This window comes from Chiroxiphia lanceolata, chromosome 31, assembly GCF_009829145.1.
Source record: "Chiroxiphia lanceolata isolate bChiLan1 chromosome 31, bChiLan1.pri, whole genome shotgun sequence".
NCBI classification, from domain to species: domain Eukaryota; kingdom Metazoa; phylum Chordata; class Aves; order Passeriformes; family Pipridae; genus Chiroxiphia; species Chiroxiphia lanceolata.
Window position 1 is genome coordinate 449,451 of NC_045667.1, and position 22,876 is coordinate 472,326.

Here is a 22,876-nt window from a genome sequence, read left to right on the forward strand (position 1 = left end):
CACCCCATCTCTCCTGTGTCCCCCCACATCTCCTCTGTGACACCCCTTTCTCTTGTTCCCCCCCCCAAGGCTCTCCTGCCCCCACCTCTCCCCCAACCCCCCATCTCTGGTGCCCCCTCCCCAGTGTCTCCCCCGGGCCCCCAATTCCCCCTTTCCCCCCCATTTCCTACCCTTCCTTTACCAACCCTCACCCCCCTCATGACCCCATCCCCCTGACCCCCCTGAGCTCCCCTCTGACCCCCCGTGCCCTGTCCCCCCCCAGGGGACCCCGGGGACCCCGAGCCCCCCGAGGAGGACGCGGAGGCGGCGCAGGCGGAGGCGGCCGACGGGGACATGGACGGGGAGGCCGAGGGGGACACGGTGGTCCTGGCCGGGCAACCCGAGGGGCTCAGCACCCAGGAGATGCAGGTCAGGACACCCCCAGCCCCCCCTGTACCCCCAACACCCCCCACAGCACCCCCCACACCCCCCATGTGCCCCCCCCAAGGTGGAGAACGAGCTGGAGGATCTCATTGACGAGCTGCTGGAGCGGGACGGCGCCGACGGGAACAGCACCATCATCGGTGAGGGACCCCCTGCCCCCCAACCCGGGATGTCCTGGGCACCAGGGACCCCCCAAACATCAGGGGACCCCCCTGATGATGTGACCCCCCCTCCCCCAGTGAGCCGCTCAGGAGAGGATGAGTCACAGGAAGACGTTCTGATGGACGAGGCCCCCTCCAACCTCAGCCAGGCCTCCACCCTCCAGGCCAACCGGGAAGGTGGGACCCCCACCCCGAATTTGGGGGTTTGGGGGGGGTTTATGAGGTGCCAGGGTGGGACTCATCCCCCTCTGCCCCCTCCCAAAGACTCCATGAACATCCTGGACCCTGAGGACGAGGAGGAGCACACGCAGGAGGAGGACAGCAGTGGCAGCAACGAGGACGAGGATGACAGCCAGGACGAGGAGGAGGAGGAGGAGGAAGAGGATGAGGATGATCAGGTGAGACAGGGACACCTGGGACACCACTGTACATCTGACACCCTCCTCACACACCTGGGACCCCCCTCACACACCTGGGTTCCGACTGTACCTGTGTTTTGGGTCGGAGGTGTCAGTCATTTGGGGTCAGGGTACCCGATTTTGGGTCAGGGTACCCCTGTTTCGGATTTGAAGGGGTATTTAGGGTTGGAGTGCCCCCATTTTGGATCCGGGGTTGCTATTTTGGGGCAAAGTTCCCCCATTCCAGGTCGGGGTTCCCCTGTTTTGGGCCGGGGTGCCCCGTTCCTGGTTTGGGGGTCCCTGCTGACCTTCCCCCCTCCCCCCAGGATGACGAGGAGGGCGAGGAGGGGGAGGAGGAGGAGGATGATGACGATGGCTCGGAGATGGAGCTGGACGAGGACTATCCCGACATGAACGCGTCGCCCCTCGTGCGCTTCGAGCGCTTCGACCGCGACGACGACCTGATCATCGAGTTTGACAACATGTTCTCCAGTCCCAGTACGGCCCTGGGGGCCACAGCATCGCTCTGGGGGATTGGGGGCATCATGGGGGTGGTTTGGGGGGGCCATGGTAGCAGTTTGGGGGGGGCACTGGGGTGTGGGGGGGGAACATGGGAGTCTGGGGAGCCCGTGTGGGTTTGAGGGGCCCACAGCAGCGGTTTGAGGGGCCTGGGGGGACCACAGAGGCAGTTTGGGGGGTCTGCAGTAGGTCTGGGGGAGACATGGGGGTCCTGGGGGGAGGCCATGAGGTGCTTTGGGGGGGCCACATCCTTGTTGGGGGGCTCAGGATGGATTTACACCCCCCAACCCCCGTTTCCCCCCTTTTCCAGCCGACATCCCCCCGTCCCCCGGGAACATCCCGGCCAGCCACCCGCTGCTGGTGCGGCACGCGGAGCACGGGGGGCTGGGGCTGGGGGGCGGCGCGGGGGGCACCCGCCTGGCCCAGGGGCTGGGCCGGAGCCAGAGGACCCTGCGGCAGCTCACGGCCAACGCCGGCCACACCATCCACGTGCACTACCCGGGGGCTCGGCAGCCCAACCCCCCCCTCATCCTGCAGCGGTGAGTGGGACCCCCAGAAACAGCCTGAACCCCCCGGGACCCCAAACACCCCCCAGAAACAACCTGAACCCCCCTGGGATCCCCAAACACCCCCCAGAAACAACCTGAACCCCCCGGGATCCCCAGACAACCCTCAGAACAGCCTGAACCCTCCCGGGTTCCCCAAACACCCCCCAGGATCCCCAGACACCCCCCAGAAACAACCTGAACCCCCAACCCCCATCCCAACCCCCCCCATCCTGCAGCAATAAATGTGGACCCCAAATACCCTCCCGGACAGCCTGACCCTCCCCCAGGAATGCCCAACCTCCATCCCCATCCCAAACTGCCCCCCCCATCCTGCAGTGGTGAGTTGGACCCCCAGGAACAGCTTGAACTCCCCCCGGGGTCTGACACCCCCTGAGCCCCCCATAACCCTGATGACCCCCCCTGTTCCCCCCGAGGCTGTTGGGCCACAGACGTCCTGCAGCTGAGCAGCAGCTGAGGGTCCCACAGCCCCTCCCGGGGTCTGACACCCCCCAAACACCCCCATAACCCCCCCTGTCCCCCCCCAGGCTGTTGGGCCCCTCGGCGGCCGCAGACATCCTGCAGCTGAGCAGCAGCCTCCCCCTGCAGAGCCGGGGCCGGGCCCGGCTGCTCGTGGGCAACGAGGACGTTCACATCATCGCCCGCTCCGACGACGAGCTGCTCGACGACTTCTTCCACGAGCAGGGCAGCGCCGGCAGCCAGGCAGGCGAGTGGGGGACAGGGACACGGGGGGACAGGGATGGACAGGGACACGGGGGGGACATCCTGAGACAGGGATACAGAGGGTCACCCTGGGACAGGGGGACGGGGGGACAGGGATGGACAGGGACATGGGGGGGACACCCTGGAACAGGGACACGGGGGAGACACCCTGGGACAGGGACAATTGGCAGGACATGGGCAGGGCAGTGCTGGCAACCAGGCAGGCGAGTGGGGGACAGGGACATGAGGGGGACACAAGGGGACAGGGACATAGGGGAGGACATGGGGGGACAGGCAGGTGAGTGGGGGACAGGTATGTGGGAGGGACACGGCTGGGCCACCCCCCACCCAGACAGACACAGACAGTGGCCAAGGGGCTGTGGGGATGGAGAGGATGGGATGGACTGCAGGGAGGAGGAGGAGGGGCCTGGAGGGAGGCAGAAGCTCTGAGGTGGGTGAGACCGGCTGGGGGGGTGGTTTTACCGGGAGGGTGTGTCCTGCCGAGCCGGGGGGCTCACCCTGCCCTCCCCCAGGGACCCTGTCCAGCATCCCCACAGCCCTGACCCGCTGGACCGAGGAGTGCAAGGTCCTGGATGCTGAGAGCATGCACGACTGCGTGTCTGGTGAGACCCCCAGGGACCCCCAAATGCACCCCCTGGGACCCCCAAACCCGTCCCCCAAATCCGCTCAGACCACCGTCACCCCTCCCAGCATGACTGCATGTTGGGTGAGATCCCCAAACCCCCGAGCCTCCTGATCCCCCCCGTCCCCCCCCAGTGGTGAAGGTACCCGTCCTGGGGGTCCCTGTGCCCCCCCCGTGGTGAAGGTGCCCCCCTGAGCCCCGTTTCCCTGCAGTGGTGAAGGTGCCCATCCTGGCCCGGCTCGAGGCCCTGCGGGACGAGGAGCTGGACGAGCGGCGGGAGAAGCGCCGGCGCCAGGCGGCCGAGGACGAGGCCAAGGGGGCCGAGAGGGGCCCCGAGGACAAGGAGGGGCCCGACGCCCAGGTGAGGGACCCCCAAACGCTCCTGAATTCCCCCAGAATCCCGAGGGGGGGTTCCTTTTCATCCCCCACCACCATCACCGTCCCCTCTCCCGCAGGACGCGGCGTCCAAGGCCGGCACCCCCTCGGCCGACGTCACCCCCCCAGGTAAACCCCCCTCCCTGCCTCCCCCTCCCCCGGGGTTCTCCCCCAGACCCCACCGTGCCCGGACGCCCCCAAAGCCCCCCCCAAAGCCCCCCCATGCCCCCCTGGAGCTGGCACCCCGCGGGCTGAGGTAGTAGATTGTATAGTTGGAGGGTCACACCCCCGTCTCGGAGATAACTATACATTCTACTGTCTTCCTCGCGGGGCGCGCGCCGCCGCAGCCGGGGGGCCCGGGGGGTCCCGGGGGGGTCCCGGGGGGCTGCAGCACCGGGGGGAGGGGCGGCCGCGCCCCCCCCCCCCCCCCACTTAGAACGCCGGGGGGCTGGTTAGAGACGGATTGAGGGGGGTGGGCTTAGGGTGAGGGAAACGTGTGTGGTGGGATAAAATGGGGAAGGGGGGTTTTGGGGAGGGTTAAGGGCATTTTTTAGGGAGGTTTGGGGGGTTTTAGGGGGTTTTGGGGTGGTCGAGGGGTTTATGGGGAATTGGGTTTTTCGGGGGGGGGGTTTGGGGTGGTTGAGGGGATTTAGGGGAATTGGGTTTTTGGGAGGGGGTTGGGGTGGTTGAGGGGGTTTAGGTGGGTTGGGTTTTTTTTGGGGAGTTTTAAGGGGGTTCTTGGGGAGTTTAAGAGATTCTGGGGGGGTTTAGGGCATTTGGGTGGTGTGGTGTGGCTCGGGGGGAACTAATTATGGGGGGTGGCAGGGACCCCCCCAAACTCCATGGGGCTCCCCCCTCGTCTTAGGGTGCAGCCAAATGCTTGGCATTCCCCCAAAATGGGCAAAGGGGGTGGGTTTGGGGGGCCTCCCACATTCCTGGCTCCGCCCCCAAAGTTGATCCCTGCGTGTATCCCCCCCATCCCCTCACCCCAGAACACAGCGGGACGACGGGAGAGACCCCCCCTCCCGGTCCCCACCGGACCCTGGTGATGCTGGAACCGACGCCGACCCCCCCAGACCCTCCCCCGGGAGCCCCCCAAATTCCCGCTCGCCCCCCACAACCCCCCGAGCACGAGGAGGGGGGGCCAGGACGACCCCCCCAAGATGCCGAGGCCACTCAGATGGAGCTGTCGCCCGCCCCCACCATCAGTAAGTCCTTGGGATTTTGGGGGGATCCTGTCGTTGTTAGGGGGTTTCTCGGTCCATAGAGGTCTCCTCGGGTCTGGGGGTGTCTCCCTGAACCCGGGGGGGCTCCATGTCCGTCTGTCCCCCCCCTCCCAGCGTCGCTGTCCCCGGAGCGGGCCGAGGACTCGGACGCGCTGACGGCCGTGAGCAGCCAACTGGAGGGGTCCCCCATGGACACCTCGAGCTTGGCCTCCTGCACCTTGGAAGAGTCAGGGGGGGCTCCCCCCCCTCCCACAGCCCCCCAAAACCCACCCGGGACCCCCCAGGGACCCCCACCCGCCCCCCCCGATGCCGCTCAGCCGCCCGATGATAGGTGAGAGCTGTTGCTGTCAGTGGGAAATGGGGGGGGGTCAGGGGTTTGGGGGTTCCCCCCTCCCCACCACTGACATCCCCCCCTCTATGACCTCCCCCAGCTCCCCTCCCGCCTCGTCCTCGGAGAGCTCGTCCACCCGGGACTCCGCCGGGGCCATTTCGGGGGCCGACTCGCGGGGGATCCTGGAGGAGCCGCTGCCGTCCACCAGCAGCGAGGAGGAGGATCCGCTGGCTGGTCAGTGGGACCCCCTGAGCCCCCCCTGTGTGCCCCCCTGTCCCCATCCTGTCCCACCCCCAATCACGGTCCTGCTCCTCCCTGTACCACCCGTCACCCCCTGGCTGATCAGTGGCACCCCCCCACACCCCCATCCACCCCCGCTCTTTCCTCATCCCCCCTGGTATCCCCGTCCCCTCCTTGTCACCCTCCTGACCAGTGTCCCTGGGGAGACCCCAGGGGTGTCCCCAGTATGTCCCCCCACAGAGATCACCCTCCTGGGGGGCGAGGACCCCTCGTTCCTGGCGGTTTGGGGGGTGTCCCTGGGTGGTCCCAGGGATGTCCCCAACATGTGTGTCCCCCCCTCTCAGGGATCAGCCTCCCGGAGGGCGTGGACCCCTCGTTCCTGGCAGCCCTTCCTGACGACATCCGGCGGGAGGTGCTGCAGAACCAGCTGGGGATCCGCCCCCCTGCCCGGGCCCCGCCCAGTGCCAGCCCCGCCCCGCCCGTGGTGGCCAATCCCGGCCTGACCGAGGTCAGCCCCGAGTTCCTGGCGGCGCTGCCTCCGGCCATCCAGGAGGAGGTGGGTGGGGCAAAAGGAGGGTGGGGTTGTGGGGTGGGGTTTGGGTGGGTGTGGTCTGGGAGGCGGGGTGGGGTGTGGGGCTAATGGAGGGTATGGTTGGGGGTGTGACCTTACCTGAGGTGGAGCTTGACTGGTTGGGGGTGGGGCCACAGGGGTGTGACAGGTGTGGGGGTGGGGCTTATGTGGGGTGGAGTTAAATGTAGGTGGGGTCTTTTGGGGGCTTTGGCCTCTATGGGTGGAGTTGGGGGGGGGGCTTCTCCTGTGAGGTGGAATGGTGTTCGTGGGGGTGGGGCTTGTCCAAAGTGGGTGTGGTCTCTCAGGAGTGTGTCCCCCCCACGGGTGTGTCCCCCTGGGCGTGTCCCACCCTCTACTGTCCCCTCAGGTGCTGGCGCAACAGCGGGCGGAGCAGCAGCGGCGGGAGCTGGCGCAGGCCACGGGCTCGGACGCGCCGATGGACCCGGTGACGTTCATCCAGACGCTGCCGTCGGAGCTGCGGCGCTCGGTGCTGGAGGACATGGAGGACTCGGTGCTGGCGGTGATGCCGCCGGACATCGCAGCCGAGGCGCAGGCGCTGCGACGCGAGCAGGAGGCGCGGCAGCGGCAACTCATGCACGAGCGGCTCTTCGGCCACTCCAGCACCTCGGCACTCTCAGCCATCCTGCGCAGCCCCGGTGAGGGGATCCCGGGACCTCCTGTGTGCCCCCCCAGTTCCCTCTGCATCTCCCTGACTCTTTCTGCCCCACCCCAGTTCCCTCTGGCCCCCATTTCTTCTGCATCCCCTCAATTCCTTGTGTGTCCCTTCAATTCCTTCCTTCTCCCAATTCCTTCTGCCTCCCCATTCTCTCAACCCCCAGTTCCCTCTGCCACCCGGTTCCCGCTGCCCCCGCCAACTCCCTCTGCCCCCGCCAGCTCCCTCTGCCCCCTTCTTTCCCTGCCCTCCATATTCTCTCTGCCCTCCCTGGTCCCTCTGCCCCCAATTCCTTCTGCTTCCCATTCCCTCCACACCCACCCAGTCCTCTTTGCCCCCTGCCAACTCCCTCTACCCCCAATTCCCCCCATCCCACCCATCATTCCCCCCATTCCTTCCTACGCCACTGTGACCTCATGAATCCCCCCACTGTCCGCCCCACTGGCTCCCCTCTCCCCACATCCTCCATTTTCCTGCCCTTTTCCCCTCACATTTCCTATCCTTTTTTCTACTCCCTTTTCCTGCCCATTTTCTCCTCACATTTCCTGCCCTTTTCCCCCCTCATGTTTCTTGTCCTTTTTCCTCTCCCTTTTCTCACCCTTTCTTCCCCTTACATTTTTTACCTTTTTCCCCCCATCACGTTTCCCACCTTTTTCCCCCCTCGCATTTCCCGCCTTTTTCCCCCTCACGTTTCCCACCATTTTTTCCCCCTCACGTTTCCCACCATTTTTTCCCCCTCACATTTCCCACCATTTTTCCCCCCTCACGTTTCCCACCTTTTTTCCCCTCACATTTCCCACCTTTTTTCCCCTCACATTTCCCGCCTTTTTTCCCCTCACGTTTCCCACCTTTTTTCCCCTCACATTTCCCGCCTTTTTTCCCCTCACATTTCCCGCCTTTTTTCCCCTCACGTTTCCCGCCTTTTTTCCCCTCACGTTTTCCACCCTTTTTTATCTCCCCATCCCTTGTCCCCCCGATTTGTGTGGAGACCCTGTCCCCTCCATGTGTGACACGTCCCTGGTGTGTGTCACATCCCATGTCCCCCGTGTGTGACATGTCCTCTGTATATGACACATTCCCTGTCCCCGGTGTGTGACACGTTCCCTGTCCCCGGTGTGTGACACGTTCCCTGTCCCCGGTGTGTGACACATTCCCTGTCCCTGGTGTGTGACACGTTCCCTGTCCCCGGTGTGTGACACGTGCCCCGTGTCCCCTCAGCGTTCACGAGCCGGCTCAGCGGGAACCGGGGGGTTCAGTACACACGGCTTGCGGTGCAGCGTGGGGGCACCTTCCACATGGGGGGCACCGGCACCCACAGCAGGTGAGTGCGGGGGCTTGGGGGTCGCTTTGGGGGTTGGTTTGTGGGTCTGTTTTGGGTCGGGTTGGGGGTCTCTCTGGGTCAGTTCTGGATTGTAACCCTCCAGACTGATGGGCAGCGGCGTGGACAGGACAGTTTGGAGGGTGGTTTGAGGGCAGTTTTGGGGTGTTAACCTCATGCCTCCCAGGCTGGTGGGCAGCAGCATTGACAGGGCAGTTTGGGGGCAGTTTTGGGGTGTTAACCTCATGCCTCCCAGGCTGGTGGGCAGCAGCATGGACAGGGCAGTTTGGGGTTAGTTTGGGGTTTGGAGGGTGGTTTGAGAGCAGTTTTGGGGTGTTAACCTCATGCCCCGCAGACCAGTGGGCACCAGCATGGACAGGGCAGTTTGGGGTCAGTTCGGGGTCAGTTTGGAGGGCGGTTTGGGAGCAGTTTTGGGGTGTTAAATCTCCATTCCCACAGGCCAGCGGGCAGCAGTGTGGACAGGGCTGTCTGGAGTCAGTTTGAGGGCTGTTTCGGGGCGTTGGCCTCACACCCCCCAGGCTGGCGGGCAGGGCAGTTTGTGGGTGCGTTCGGAGACCATTTTGGGGTGTTAACCTCGTACTCCCCAGGCCGGCAGGCAGCAGCGTGGACAGGGCAGTTTAGAGGGTGGTTTGGGGGCAGTTTTGGGGTGTTAACCTCGTGCTCCCCAGGCCGGCGGGCAGCAGCGTGGACAGCCTGCTCCGGCTGCGCGGGCGGCTGCTCCTGGACCACGAGGCCCTGTCGTGCCTCCTGGTGCTGCTCTTCGTGGACGAGCCCAAGCTGAACACGAGCCGCCTGCACCGGGTGCTGCGCAACCTGTGCTACCACGCGCCCACGCGGGGCTGGGTGGTGCGCAGCCTGCTGTCCATCCTGCAGCGCAGCAGTGAGAGCGAGCTGTGCCTCGAGACCCCCCGCGCGCCCCCCGGGCCGGGCCCCGGCGCCGAGGAGCGGCCGCGCGGCCGCGGCGCCCGCGGGACCCCCGGCTCGGCCGCGGAGCCGCGCGGGCTGGACCTGCTGCACCGCGTGGAGTCGCGCAGCTCTGGGCAGCTCTCCTGGCTCTCCGTGTCCATGGACGCGGCCCTGGGCTGCCGCACCAACATCTTCCAGATCCAGAGGGTGCCGGGCCGCAAGCACACGGAGAAACACGCGGCGGCCGCCGGCTCCGCCGTCCACATCCACCCCCAGGCCGCCCCCGTCGTGTGCCGGCACGTCCTCGACACCCTCATCCAGCTGGCCAAGGTGAGGGGGCCGGGGGGGCCTTGGGGGGCACTGGGGGCACGTTGGGGGCTGGTCTGGGGCTCCTCGGTAGAACTGGGAGGGCTGTGGGGGATTTTGGAGGCCAGTGGGACAGGTTTTGGGGGTCACTGAGACACGTAAGGGGGGGATTGGGGCTCCTCCGTGGAACTGGGGGGGAAATTGGGGGACACTGGATCACGTTATTGGGTTTCTGGGGGTTTATTGGTGGTTCTGGGGAGCACTGGGATATTTGGGCAGTACCAGGACATTTTAGGGGGTGGTTGGGGTCTCCTCAGTGGGATGGGGGGGGCTTTGAGGGTGCTGGAGGAAGCTGGGGGGGCTCTGGGACACCTCATAGGGGAGCTGGAAGCTCCCCATATCTAGGAGTGCTTGTGGGGGGCACAGCTGGGGAACTCCCCCAAATTGGGGGTCACAGTGGCACAGGGAACATCACCTGGGGGGGTCCCCAAAACCCGTGCGGGGCCTGTGGGTGGCTGAGGCCTCCTTGGGAGGGGAGGTGGGACTGAGGGGGGTGCTGGTGGTGTCTGGGGGTCCCACAACCTCTGGGGGGTCACCAGCACCCCACTAACACCCCCTCGCACCCCCCAGGTCTTCCCCAGCCACTTCACCCAACAACGAGGCCGAGACCCGGCGACGACCGACCCTGAACGTGACCGCGGCCCCCCAAAATCGGGGGGCAGCCCTTGCCCCCCCCCACCCCCCCAGACCCCGCCGGCACCCCCGCCCCCTCCCCCCCCCTCTGGCACGCCCTCCCCTGCCCCTCCCCCACCCTCCGGCAGCCTCTCCACCGATTTTTGGGACCTGCTGGTGAAGCTGGACAACATGAACGTGAGCCGGAAGGGGAAGGGGTCTGCGCGGGCGGGGGGCGGCGGGGGGGGCCCCGAGCCCGAGGCCGCGGGGGGGGGCCTGGAGGCGTCGCCCCTGGGGCAGCTGATGAACATGTTGTCCCACGGCGTGATCCGGCGCAGCCCCCTCCTCACCGAGAAGCTGCTGCGCCTCCTGTCCCTCATCTCCATCGCCCTCCCCGAGGGGGGCAAGGCCGCCGAGGGGGGGGCCACGCCCCAGAACGGAGCCCCTGCGCCCGCCACGCCCGCTGGGGGGGCTGCGGCGGCTTCGGGGGGGGCAGCGGCGCCCGGAAGCCCCCCGGCACAGGGGGGCAACGGCAGCGGCACCGGCACGGCCACGGCGGGGGCTGGAGGCACTGGGGGTGAGTGTGGGGGGGACAGGGGTGGGGGGTGGGGGTGGGGATGGGGACATGGGGACGGGGGTGAGGATGGAGTTGTGGCAAGGGGGACATGTGTACAGGAATGGAGACACAGGGACAAGAGGATGGATATGGGGATGGGGATGTGGATATGGGAACAGAGGACATGGATATGGGTACAGGGATGTGGTTGGGGACATGTATGGGGACACAGAGATGGGGTGGGGACACGGGGATGGGAGAACAGGGATGGGGACACAGAGGTGGGAAAATAGGAATGGGGTGGGCATGAGGTTGTAGGGACAAGCACACAAGGATGGGGACATGGAGGTGGGAAAATAGGGATGAGGTCATGGATGGGGACGGGAGTGGGGATACAGATGGGGACAGAGGTGGCATCGGGTGGTTGAGAGCACAGGGAGGGACTGGGCTCACCCTGAAGGAGAGACCCCGTTTGCCAACGGCCTCGGTGGCATCTCCCCTCCCCTGCCACCACCCCCAATCCCGTGTCCCCTCTGTCCACAGCCCCGGCCAAGAGCTCCAAGTCCCCGGCCAAGGTCCCTGAGGGGGGTCCCGACCCCCGGCTGGCGGCCACGGGCCTGACTGAGGCCCAGCTCCAGCTCTCCGTGGAGGTAACGGGGGCCAGGATCGGGAGAGGGGTGGTCCTTGGTGTCCCCAGTTGTCCCCAACACTCCCTGTGCCCTGTCCTCAGGTGCTGACGTCCCACTCGTGCTCGGAGGAGGGGCTGGAGGACGCGGCCAACGTGCTGCTGCAGCTCTCGCGGGGGGACGCGGGGACCCGGGACACCGTCCTGCGGCTGCTGCTCAGCGGGGCCCGGCAACTGGGGGGGGCCCTGTGCCGCCAGATCGGTGAGGGGGGGCCTGGGGGGGGCCATGGGCTGCCAGATCGGTGAGAGGGGGTCTGGGGGGGGCCATGGGCTGCCAGATTGGTGAGAGGGGGTCTGGGGGGGGGCCCTGTACCCCCGGGTCGGTGAGGAGGGGTCCCAGGGTGGGTCCCAGCCCATGACACTCCCCCCTGTCCCCCCCAGGGACTCTGCTGGCCGAGCTCCGTGAGTACAACCTGGAGCAGCAGCGCCGGGCGCAGCTCGAGGCCCCCTCCCCCGAGGGGCTTCCCGAGGAGCAGCCGCCCAGCGCCAAACTCAAGGGCAAGATGCAGAGCCGGTGAGTGCCTGGCGTCCTTTGGGCCCTTCCCGTGGTCCCGCACCCACCGCTCGCTCCGGGTGCTTCTGATAACCCCGTACCCCGTTCGCTGTGGGCCCCCCGGCAGCTCCTGTGACAGCTCCTGTGCCCACTGTGTGCCCCCATCCCTGCTGGTAACTCTCGTCCTCTCTGTTCCCCCCGGTGCCTCCGGTGCCCCCAGGTTCGACACGGCGGAGAGCGTGGTGATCGTGGCGTCGCAGAAGCGCGCCCTGGGCGGGCGGGAGCTGCAGCTGCCCTCCATGTCCGTGCTCACCTCCAAGACATCCACGCAGCGCTTCTTCCTGCGGGTGCTGCAGGTCATCATCCAGCTGCGGGACGACACGCGCCGGGCGCACCGCAAGGCCAAGCCCCCCGGCCGGCTGGGTAAGGGACCCCCCCGGCCCCCGCCCCGCGTCCCCCGCGCGCCGTCCGCCCTGACCCCCCCCCGCTGTGCCCCGCAGGTGCCGGGGGCCTGGGGGCGGCCGGCAGCATCCAGGCCGCCGTCCGGCAGCTGGAGGCCGAGGCCGACGCCATCATACAAATGGTACGTGAGGGCCAGAGGGCCCGGAGGCGGCAGCGGGGAGACACGGTTAGCACGGCCGCCTTGCCTTCCTCCACCCCCTCCTCAGCCCCTGCCCCTCCTCAGCCTCCGCCTCACACCCCCTCCTCGTCCTGCTTCCTCCTCAACCTCCCACCCCCTCCTCAGCTTCACCCTCCCTCTCCTTATCCTCCCACCCCCTCCTTGTCCTGCTCCCTCCTCAGCCTCCCACTCCCTCCTCATCCTCATCCTCCCTCTCCTCATCCTCCCACCCCCTGCTCCCATCCCCTCCTCAGCCTCATCCTCCCTCTCCTTATCCTCCCACTCCCTCCTTGTCCTGCTCCCTCCTCAGCCTCCCACTCCCTCCTCATCATCGTCCTCCCTCTCCTCAGCCTCCCACCCCCTCCTTCCGTGCCCTCCTCAGCCTCATCCTGCCCCCTCTTTATCCTCATCTTCCCATCCTCTCCCATCCCATCCTCATCCTCATCCTCCCTTTCCTTATGCTGCCATTCCCTTCTCCCATCCCCTCTTCATCCTTGTGCTGCCCCCTCCTCGTCCTCCCACCCCCTCCATCCTCTTCCTCAACCTGCTCCCTTCTCCTCATCTTCCTTCTGCTCATCCTTCTCCTCATCTTCCTCCTCCCACCCACTCCTCATGCTCCCCACTCACCCTTCCTTTCCTCCATCCTCATCCCCTTCTCCTTCCTCTCTTCCACCCCCTCCTCATCCTCCCCTCTCCACTGAGCCTTCCTCCCCCTCTTCTACCCTCCCCTCCTCCTCCTCCTCCTCCCTCCCCTCTGCTGCTTTTCCCCCTCCTCCCCCCACGGCTCCCACCCCCCTGAGCACCGGGAGCCCCCCCAGCCCCCAGCCCTGGCCGGGGGTTCCCCGAGGGGTCCCGGCCCCCTAAAGCCGCCCCTGTCCCCCCCCAGTCGGAGGCCGGACAGTCGGACGCCGTCCCCCGGCGCGACGAGTCGCCCATGGACGTGGACCAGCCCTCGCCAGCCCCCCAGGACATGGGTGAGACCCCCAGTGCAACCCAGTCCAGACCAGTGCAACCCAGTCTAAACCCAGTCCAACCCAGTCTAAACCCAGTCCAAACCAGTCTAAACTCAGTCCAACCCAGTCCAGACTAGTCCAACCCAGTCTAAACTTAGTCCAACCCAGTCCAAACCAGTCTAAACTCAGTCCAACCCAGTCTAAACCAGTCTAAACTAAGTCCAGCCCAGACCATGTCTAAACCAGTCCAACCCAGTCTAAACTCAGTCCAAACCCAGTCCAGACCAGTCCAACCCAGTCTAAAGTTAGTCCAACCCAGTCTAAACTCAGTCCAACCCAGTTCAAACCAGTCTAAACTCAGTCCAGACCAGTCCAACCCAGTCCAAACCCAGTCCAGACCAGTCCAAACCCAGTCCAAACCAGTCTAAACTCAGTCCAACCCAGTTCAAACCAGTCTAAACTTAGTCCAACCCAGTCCAGACCAGTCCAACCCAGTTCAAACCAATCTAAACTCAGTCCAACCCAGTCCAGACCAGTCCAACCCAGTCTAAACTCAGTCCAACCCAGTCCAAACCAGTCTAAACTCAGTCCAAACCCAGTGCAGACCAGTCCATCTCAGTCCAACCCAGTCTAATCTAGTCCAGCTCAGTCTAACTCACTTCAAAACAGCCCAACCCAGTCTAGCCCAGTCCGCCCTCCCCATCCCAGTCACCCACCAGTTGCTCCCAGTACCAGGGTGGGTGGTGACCCCCCTCCCTCCTGGTGTGGGGCAATCCCACTCTCGCCCAAACTGGGCTGTACTGGTGTGTGGGGCGGGGTCAGTGGGCACGGGGGGTCCTGACTGTGTGTGTGTCCCCCCCAGGCTCGGAGGGGTCGCAGGGGGCGGAGAGGGACGAGAGGCCCCCCGAGCTGCCCCTGCTGAGTGAGCAGCTGTGCCTGGACGAGCTCTGGGACATGCTGGGCGAGTGTCTGAAGGAGCTGGAGGAGTCCCACGACCAGCACGCTGTGCTCGGTGGGTACAGCACCCCTGGGGGGCCCCCGAACCCATGGGGGGGTCCTGAAACCCAGGGGGGGGTCCTGAAACCCAGGGGGAGTCCCTAAATCCTCCAGAGGGGCCCCCAAACCCATGGAGGGTCCCTAAATCCTCCAGGGAGGCCCGTGAACCCAGAGGGGTCCTGAAACCCAAGGGGGGTCCCTAAATCCTCCAGGGGACCTCAAAACCCATAGGGAGTCCTGGAACCCATGGGGAGCCCCAAAACCAAGAGGGGACCCTGAAACCCTGGAAGGTCCCTAAACCCCACAGGGGGAAACCCCCCGTCATCTTTGGGTTGCCCTCCCCCCCTCCCCAAGTTTTGGGTTCTCCCACTTTCACGTGTCCCCCCCTGAATTTCAGGTTTCCCCCCAGTTTTGCATTTCATCCCCCCCGTTTCAGGCTCCCTATTTTGGGTTCTCCCCCCAATTTTCAGGTTCCTCCTCCCCCCAGTTTCAGGTTTTCCCCCCAGTTTTGGGTTCTCACCCCCGATTTCAGGGTTCCCCTCCCATTTCAGGTTCTCCCCCTGATTTTTGGGCTCTCCCCTCCAGTTTTGGGGGAAAGAATTTTCCCCCCTCCAGTTTCGGGTCCCCTTTCCCCCCTGACCCGCCCGTTCCCCCCAGTTCTCCAGCCGGCGGTCGAGGCCTTTTTCCTGGTTCACGCCACGGAGCGGGAGAGCCGCCCCCCGGTGCGGGACACGCGGGAGAACCAACTGTCCCACATCAAGGACGAGCCCCCCCCGCTGTCCCCTGCCCCCCTGACCCCCGCCACCCCCTCGGCCCTCGACCCCTTCTTCTCCCGGGAGCCCTCGGCCATGCACATCTCGGCCAGCCTGCCCCCCGACACCCAGAAATTCCTGCGCTTCGCCGGTGAGGGGCTGGGGATGGACTGGGAATGGGGGTGGGAATGGGGTTTGGGGTGTTGGGAGGGGGGTTTTGGGGCTCAGCCTACCCCCCGACACCCAGAAATTCCTGCGCTTCGCCGGTGAGGGCAATGGGGATGGACTGGGAATGGGGGTGGGAATGGGGTTTGGGGTGTTGGGAGGGGGTTTGGGGTGTTGGGAGGGGGTTTTGGGGTTGTTTGGGGTGTTGGGGTTTTGGGGGGGTTTGGAAGGAGGGTTTGGAGGCCCAGCCTGCCCCCGACACCCAGAAATTCCTGCGCTTCACCGGTGAGGGGCAGGGGATGGACTGGGAATGGGGGTGGGAGGGGGTTTGGGGTGTTGGGAGGGGGTGTTGGGGGGGTTTGGGGTGTTGGGAGAGGGGTTTGGGGGGGGTTGGGGTGTTGGGAGGGGCTTTGGGGGCCCAGCCTACCCCCTGACACCCAGAAATTCCTGCGCTTTGCCAGTGAGGGGCTGGGGATGGACTGGGAATGGGGTTTGGGGTGTTGGGAGGCGGGGTTGGGGGGGTTTGGGGTGTTGGGAGGGGGTTTGGGGGGGTTTGGGGCATTGGGAGGGGGTTTTGGGGGTGTTTGGGGTGTTGGAAGGGGATTTGGGGGGGTTTGGGAGGAGGGTTTGGGGGGCCAGCCTGCCCCCGACACCCAGAAATTCCTGCGCTTCGCCGGTGAGGGGCAATGGGGTGAATGGGGGGGGGGGTCGGGGGGGTCTGGGAGGCTGGAGAGGGGGGTTGGGGTGTTGGGAGGAGGTTTGGGGGGAGATTCAAGGTGTTGGGAAGGGGTTTTGGAGGGGGATTTGGGGGAAGCCTGAAGACTTTACAGAGGGATTTTGGGGGGCTTTTGGGGAGTCTGGGCGTTTGAGATTGGATCTGGGGGTCTCTGGGGGTTTGGGAGGGGATTTGGGGGACTTAGGGTGGAGCCTGGGGCTTTGGAAGAGCATCTGGGGAGATCCTGGGTCTCTGGGAAGGAGATTTTTGGGGGCTCTGCAGGACACTTCAGGCTTGGGGAGGGGTTTTGGGTTGGGATTTTGAGGGGCTCAGGGTGCTCCTCAAGGGACCCCCGACAGGATTTGGGGGGTGTGTGTGCCGAGGTGGGGGGGGGGACATGGAGTGAGTTCAGGGGGTCAAATGACCCCTCGGGGGGGGTCACACCCACAGCAGGGGGGTTCCCCCATTCTGAGGCGCCCCCCACCCCCCCCCGTGCCCCCCAGAGACCCACCGGACGGTGCTGAACCAGATCCTGCGCCAGTCCACGACCCACTTGGCCGACGGCCCCTTCGCCGTCCTCGTCGACTACATCCGAGTGCTCGACTTCGACGTCAAGCGCAAGTCAGTGGGGCTGGGGGGCTGGGGAGGGAGTTTGGGGGGGATTCGAGGCGTTGGGGAGGGGGCTGGGGGTGTTTAGTGGGGGCCTGGGGATCTGGGAAGGGATTCTGGGGGCCTTTGGGGTGGGAGGGGGTTTGGGAGGAGCCCAGGAGGGACGACAGGAGGAGGTTTGGGGGAGCCTGAGGGGCGTGGAGGGGGTTTGTGAGGGGGTTTGGGGTGCTGGGAAGGGGGTCGGGGTATCGGGAAGGGGTTTGGGGGGACCTTGGGGCGTGTGCAGGGCTCTGGGGTGTTCCCCCAGGGCTCTGGGGGTGTTGCCAGGGCCCCCTGACCCCCCTGCCCTGCCCAGGTACTTCCGCCAGGAGCTGGAGCGCCTGGACGAGGGGCTGCGCAAGGAGGACATGGCCGTGCACGTGCGGCGCGACCACGTCTTCGAGGACTCGTACCGGGAGCTGCACCGCAAGACCCCCGAGGAGATGAAGAACCGCCTGTGAGACCCCCCCTGAACCCCGAACGGGCCCCCAAAACCACCCCTGGCCCCCCAGAACTCCCCACAGCCCCCCGAAAACAGCCCTCTGGCCTCAAAACACTCACAGCCACCCCCTCCCAGAACACCCTTCCAGTCCCCCAAACCCTCCCAGACTCTCCCCTGATCCCCCCAAGCACTTCTCCAGCCCCTCAAACACCCCCAGCTCCCCAAAACACTCCTCCAGCCCCACAAACACCCCCTCAGCCCCCCCAAACCTCCCCTAAACCCCCCCCGATCTCCCCCAACGTCCTCCAGTCTAAACTACCCCTCTGACCCCCCAAACACCTCCCAGTGCCCCCAAATCCCCCCCTGTTCCTCCCTGCCCCACAGGTACATCGTGTTTGAGGGTGAGGAGGGGAAGGATACGAGGGGGCTGCCCCCTAAACCCCCCCATTCCCTCCCAACCCCTTCCAAAGCCCCCCAAACCCCCTCAAACCCCTCCCCAGCCCCCCTGAGCCCGCTGTGCCCCCCAGGTACATCGAGGGTGAGGAGGGGCAGGAGCTGGGGGGGCTGCCCCCTAAACCCCCCAATCCCCCCCCAATTCCCCTCTAACCCCCCCTGCCCCCCAGGTACATCGTGTTCGAGGGCGAGGAGGGGCAGGACGCAGGGGGGCTGCCCCCTAAACCCCCCCAACCCCCTCCAAACCCCCCAAACCTCCCCCCTAACCCCCCCTGCCCCCCAGGTACATCGTGTTCGAGGGCGAGGAGGGGCAGGACGCGGGGGGGCTGCTGCGGGAGTGGTACATGATCATCTCTCGGGAGATGTTCAACCCCATGTACGCCCTGTTCCGCACGTCCCCCGGCGACCGCGTCACCTACACCATCAACCCCTCGTCCCACTGCAACCCCAACCACCTGAGCTACTTCAAGTTCGTGGGCAGGATCGTGGCCAAGGCCGTCTACGACAACCGGCTGCTCGAGTGCTACTTCACCCGCTCCTTCTACAAGCACATCCTGGGCAAGTCCGTGCGGTAAGGGCTGGGCCTGTGGGGTGGGGACCGAGTTGTGGGGTGTGTAACTGTGTTATGGGGTGTGTAACTGTGTTATGGGGTGTGTAACTGTGTTATGGGGTGTGCAACCCTGTTATGGGGTGTGTAACTGTGTTATGGGGTGTGTAACTGTGTTATGGGGTGTGCAACCCTGTTATGGGGTGTGTAACTGTGTTATGGGGTGTGTAACCCTGTTATGGGGTGTGTAACTGTGTTATGGGGTGTGTAACTGTGTTATGGGGTGTGTAACTGTGTTATGGGGTGTGTAACCCTGTTATGGGGTGTGTAACTGTGTTATGGGATGTGGAGCCGAGTTATGGGGTGTGCAACCCTGTTATGGGGTGTGCAACCCTGTTATGGGTGATAGACAAGCTGGGTGGGGTGGGGAACACCCTTCATAGGGTGCTGAACTACCTTTATGGGACACTGGACCCCCTTCAGGGAGTGGGGAACCAACTTCATGGGGTGTGGAACCACCTTTATGGCACGTTGGATGAACACCCTTTGTGCAGTGCTGGACCCTCTCCTTGGGTTGGGAAACCACCTTTATGGGGTGGGGAACCCCTTTATGGGGTGGGGACCCCCTTTATGGGGTGTTGCTCCCCCTCACAGGCTCCCATGTGGGGCTGAACTCCCTGGCAGGAGGTTGAAACCCTTTTCTGGCTGTTGAAACCCCTGCACAGGGTGTTAAACCCCTTTTTTTGGGTGCTGATCCCCTTTTTTTGGGGTGTTGATCCCCTTTTTGGGGGTGCTGACCCCTTCCTGTGGTGCTGATCCCCTTTTTTTGGGGTGCTGATCCCCTTTTTTGGGTGCTGACCCCTTCCTGTGGTGCTGACCCCCGTTTTTGGGGCGCTGCCCCCGTTTCCCCCCAGGTACACGGACATGGAGAGTGAGGATTATCACTTCTACCAGGGCCTAGTTTACCTGCTGGAGAACGACGTGTCCACCCTGGGCTACGACCTCACCTTCAGCACTGAGGTGGGGACCCCCCCGGGACCCCCCCGGGACCCCCCCAGGACCCCCAAGGCACAGGGTCCCCCAAAGCAGCATTGGGGACCCCCCAAAACTGACACTGGGGACCCCCAGCTCCCCCGGGCTGTTCCTGGGGTGTCCCCTCTGTCCCAGGTGCCACCTGTGTCCCAGGGGTGTCCCCCCAGGTTTGGGGGTGCCCCTTTGTCCCAGGAGGGTCCCCCCTGCTCCAGAGGTGTCCCCTTTTTCCTGCTCTTGGGGGTGTCCCCTCACTCTGCACTCCCTGGGGGTGACCCCTCCCATCCTGGTGACCTGTCCCACACCCCTGTGCCCCCCCCGCGCCCCCCAGGGCAGGAGTTGGGGGTGTGTGAGGTTCAGGGATGTCCCCAAGGGCAGGAGTTGGGGGTGTTTGAAGTTCAGGGATGTCCCCCCCTGTGCCCCCCAGGTGCAGGAATTCGGGGTGTTTGAGGTTCAGGGATGTCCCCCCCTGTGCCCCCCCAGCCCTGTGCCCCCCCAGGGCAGGAGTTGGGGGTGTTTGAGGTTCAGGGGTGTCCCCCCCGTGCCCCCCCAGGTGCAGGAATTCGGGGTGTGTGAGGTGCGGGACCTGAAGCCCAACGGGGCCAACGTGCTGGTGACGGAGGAGAACAAGAAGGAATACGTGCACCTCGTGTGCCAGATGCGCATGACCGGTGAGGGGGGGCCCTGGGGGAGTCTGGGGGGCTCTGGGGGCACAGGAGGGTCCTGGGGGGGCTCGTGACAGAGGAGATGCCTGTGACCAGCGAGTGGGGGGTCTCCTGTTTGCTGAACTGTGTAAGTAGTTAAGATGTCACTCTTAAAATTATTCGTTAATATTGTATTAATATAATTATTTTTAATGTTAAAAGTTATCAAAATAGCATTAGTAGTTGTTTTTAAGTTGCTGATGTAATTATAGATGGATGAAGAGAAAGGCATAACTTGTAGCTTTCTTTGCTAAAAAATATAAAGTGAAAATGTCAATGTTATTGTTATAATGTCAATTATGATATATAATAAATCTTAGTAGTATTAATAAAAAATATACTGCAAAGTATATAATGTATGTAATATATATTAATTAGTATATGTAATTAAATACACTAATATATTAGTAGATATAATTAATATCTTATATATTTATTATATGATGTATTACAATAATATATAATATGTATACTATAGCTATAACACGATAATGTTAATATACATTAAGATAATTTTATTATAATGTCATTATTGTTTATATATTTATAATATATACTTATATTTATAATATATACTAATATATAGTATATATTAACATATATTTATAATATATACTAATATCTATTTATAATGTATACTAGTATCCATTTATAATATTTACTAATACAGTTAATTATTAGTCATTATGTTTAAAGCTTTGATGACTCCGAATCGTGGGGGGATCCCCAGGTACCCCCTGACCAAAGTGGCATCAACATTCCCGTGGTCTGGGGGGTCCTTCCCCACTCCCTGCCCCCCTGACCCCCCTCCCGCTCCAGGGGCCATCCGGAAGCAGCTGGCGGCGTTCCTGGAGGGCTTCTACGAGATCATCCCCAAGCGCCTCATCTCCATCTTCACGGAGCAGGAGCTGGAGCTGCTCATCTCGGGGCTGCCCACCATCGACATCGACGACCTCAAGGCCAACACCGAGTACCACAAGTACCAGGGCAACTCCATCCAGGTAGGACTGGCCCCCAAACCCCTTTGGGGGGTTCTGATGGTACCCACAGGTACCAGGGCAACTCCATCCAGGTGGGACTGGCCCCCAAACCCCTTTGGGGGGTTCTGATGGTACCCACAGGTACCAGGGCAACCCCGTCCAGGTGGGACTGGCTCCCCAGACCCCCTTCCTGGGGTTCTTTTGGGGTGGTTTCAGGGGTCTCACGGTACGGGAGGTGCCAGGGCAGCCCCGTCCGGGCGGGTTTGTCCCCCCGGGGTGGTTCTGGGGGTGACCCCGGGGGTCTGACCGTGCCCCCTACCAGATCCAGTGGTTCTGGCGGGCCCTGCGCTCCTTCGACCAGGCCGACCGCGCCAAGTTCCTGCAGTTCGTGACGGGCACGTCCAAGGTGCCCCTGCAGGGATTCGCTGCCCTCGAGGGCATGAACGGCATCCAGAAGTTCCAGATCCACCGGGACGACCGGTCCACGGACAGACTGCCCTCGGCCCACACGTGGTGAGGGGATGGGGGGGACAGAGGGGGACACACGGGGGGTCAGAGGGACACTGACCACCTGCCCTCGGCCCACCCGTGGGGAGGTGGGAGGGGACAGCAGGAGGTGGCACCAGGAGGAGATGGGGGACACAGGTGAGGGGACACAGGGCCAGGTCACTGGGGTGGTGACACAGGGACACCAGGACAGGCAGGGGAGGTGGCACTGGGGGACAGGGACACCCGGCTGGGTCACTGGGTGGGATGGGGACACAGGGACACACAGGGAGGTGACACCAGGGTGGCACAGACACTGCCCTGGGGGCACAGTCACCCTCGGGGTTGGGGGGGGGGGTGAGACAATGTCAGGGGCCCCGTGTGACCCCTGTGCATGTCCCCTGCCCCCTGTGTGACCCTCTTGTGTGTCCCCTACCCCCTGTGTGACCCCCCTGCGTGTCCCTTGTCCCCTGTGTGACCCCCCATACGTGTCCCCTGCCCCCCGTGTGACCCTCTTGTGTGTCCCTTGTCCCCCGTGTGACCCCTGTGTGTGTCCCCTGCCCCCCATGTGACCCCCATGTCCCCCACAGCTTCAACCAGCTGGACCTGCCGGCCTACGAGAGCTACGAGAAGCTGCGGCACATGCTGCTCTTGGCCATCCAGGAGTGCTCCGAGGGCTTTGGGCTGGCCTAGGGGGGCTTAGGCCTGGCCTAGGGGGGCTTAGGCCTGGCCTGGGGGGGTCCCAACCCACCCCCAGGGGATTTGGGCTGGACTGGGGGAGGTCTGAACCCTCTGGGGGGCTTTGGGCTGCCCTAGTTGGGCTCCAGCCTGGCCTGGGAGGGCTCCAGCCTGGCCTAGGAAGGTTCAAGCCTGGCCTAGGAAGGTTCAAGCCTGGCCTAGGAGGGCTCCAGCCTGGCCTGGGGGAACCCTTGACCCTCCCTGGTTTCTCCAGCCTGGCCTAAGGGGGATGTGACCCCCCCGGGGTGTCCAGCCTGGCCATGGGGGGCCCCCGACCCCCCCGGGGGCTCTATAAATATATATATATTTTTTGGTTCCGTTGGCTTTTTTTGGTTTGTTTTGTTTTTTTCGGGGTTATTTTTTCCCCCCTCCCCGGTCCCGGTTTTTGGGGGGGTTTTTGCTCTGTTTGGGGGGGGTTGGGGGGTCCCCCCTCTCCTCCTCCCCCCCCCCACTTCACCCCCCCAGTCCTCCCGTGCTGGGGGTTGCGGGAGGGGATGGTGAAAAGGGGGAGAAACCACCCCGAATTATAAATAAGAGGTTCGGCCCCTCCCCCACCCCAAAACTGAGAGGAAAAGTTAAAAAAAAGGAATAAAAAAGTGCACTCTTGGTAAGGGCCGCTCTGCTCGTTCTTGGGGGGGCGGGAGGGCGCCGTGTTGGGTGTGGTGAGGGCGGGGCTGCCGCGTTGGGTGTGGCAATAAAGGGTGTGGCGGGGGCGGTGCGAGGCCGCCGCGTTGGGCGTGGCAATACCGGGGTGTCTCGGGCCGTTGCCGCCATGTTGGGCGGGCAATTATGGGGGCGGCCATGTTGGGTGTGGCATTGGCGGCGTGTCCGCCATGTTGAGTGTGACGGAGCACCACGTGCGTG

The 22,876-nt window shown here is 64.1% G+C and overlaps 1 protein-coding gene across 5 annotated transcripts in view; it reads left to right on the forward strand.

Moving 5' to 3' along the window:
* HUWE1 (HECT, UBA and WWE domain containing E3 ubiquitin protein ligase 1) overlaps positions 1–22,110 on the forward strand; it is a 51,320-nt gene extending 29,210 nt beyond the window's left edge. For 4 of the 5 annotated variants that reach the window (XM_032713711.1, XM_032713712.1, XM_032713713.1 and 1 more), the window contains 34 exons: positions 263–408; positions 488–563; positions 663–761; positions 849–982; positions 1,309–1,480; positions 1,812–2,040; positions 2,595–2,773; positions 3,303–3,392; positions 3,625–3,773; positions 3,868–3,916; positions 4,780–4,995; positions 5,128–5,344; positions 5,445–5,578; positions 5,929–6,140; positions 6,523–6,811; positions 8,047–8,149; positions 8,836–9,403; positions 10,010–10,628; positions 11,151–11,257; positions 11,338–11,494; positions 11,674–11,806; positions 12,006–12,208; positions 12,286–12,413; positions 13,291–13,378; positions 14,220–14,369; positions 15,011–15,256; positions 16,489–16,606; positions 16,950–17,090; positions 17,812–18,099; positions 18,990–19,095; positions 19,658–19,775; positions 20,628–20,809; positions 21,111–21,301; positions 21,865–22,110. In XM_032713711.1, coding sequence (XP_032569602.1) covers positions 263–408; positions 488–563; positions 663–761; positions 849–982; positions 1,309–1,480; positions 1,812–2,040; positions 2,595–2,773; positions 3,303–3,392; positions 3,625–3,773; positions 3,868–3,916; positions 4,780–4,995; positions 5,128–5,344; positions 5,445–5,578; positions 5,929–6,140; positions 6,523–6,811; positions 8,047–8,149; positions 8,836–9,403; positions 10,010–10,628; positions 11,151–11,257; positions 11,338–11,494; positions 11,674–11,806; positions 12,006–12,208; positions 12,286–12,413; positions 13,291–13,378; positions 14,220–14,369; positions 15,011–15,256; positions 16,489–16,606; positions 16,950–17,090; positions 17,812–18,099; positions 18,990–19,095; positions 19,658–19,775; positions 20,628–20,809; positions 21,111–21,301; positions 21,865–21,967 — 6,140 coding nt within the window. In that variant the 3' untranslated portion in view covers positions 21,968–22,110. The remainder of the gene's footprint in view (positions 1–262; positions 409–487; positions 564–662; positions 762–848; positions 983–1,308; positions 1,481–1,811; positions 2,041–2,594; positions 2,774–3,302; positions 3,393–3,624; positions 3,774–3,867; positions 3,917–4,779; positions 4,996–5,127; positions 5,345–5,444; positions 5,579–5,928; positions 6,141–6,522; positions 6,812–8,046; positions 8,150–8,835; positions 9,404–10,009; positions 10,629–11,150; positions 11,258–11,337; positions 11,495–11,673; positions 11,807–12,005; positions 12,209–12,285; positions 12,414–13,290; positions 13,379–14,219; positions 14,370–15,010; positions 15,257–16,488; positions 16,607–16,949; positions 17,091–17,811; positions 18,100–18,989; positions 19,096–19,657; positions 19,776–20,627; positions 20,810–21,110; positions 21,302–21,864) is intronic. The other variant, XM_032713714.1, reaches the window with a different exon arrangement.
* Positions 22,111–22,876: the final 766 nt, after the last annotated feature.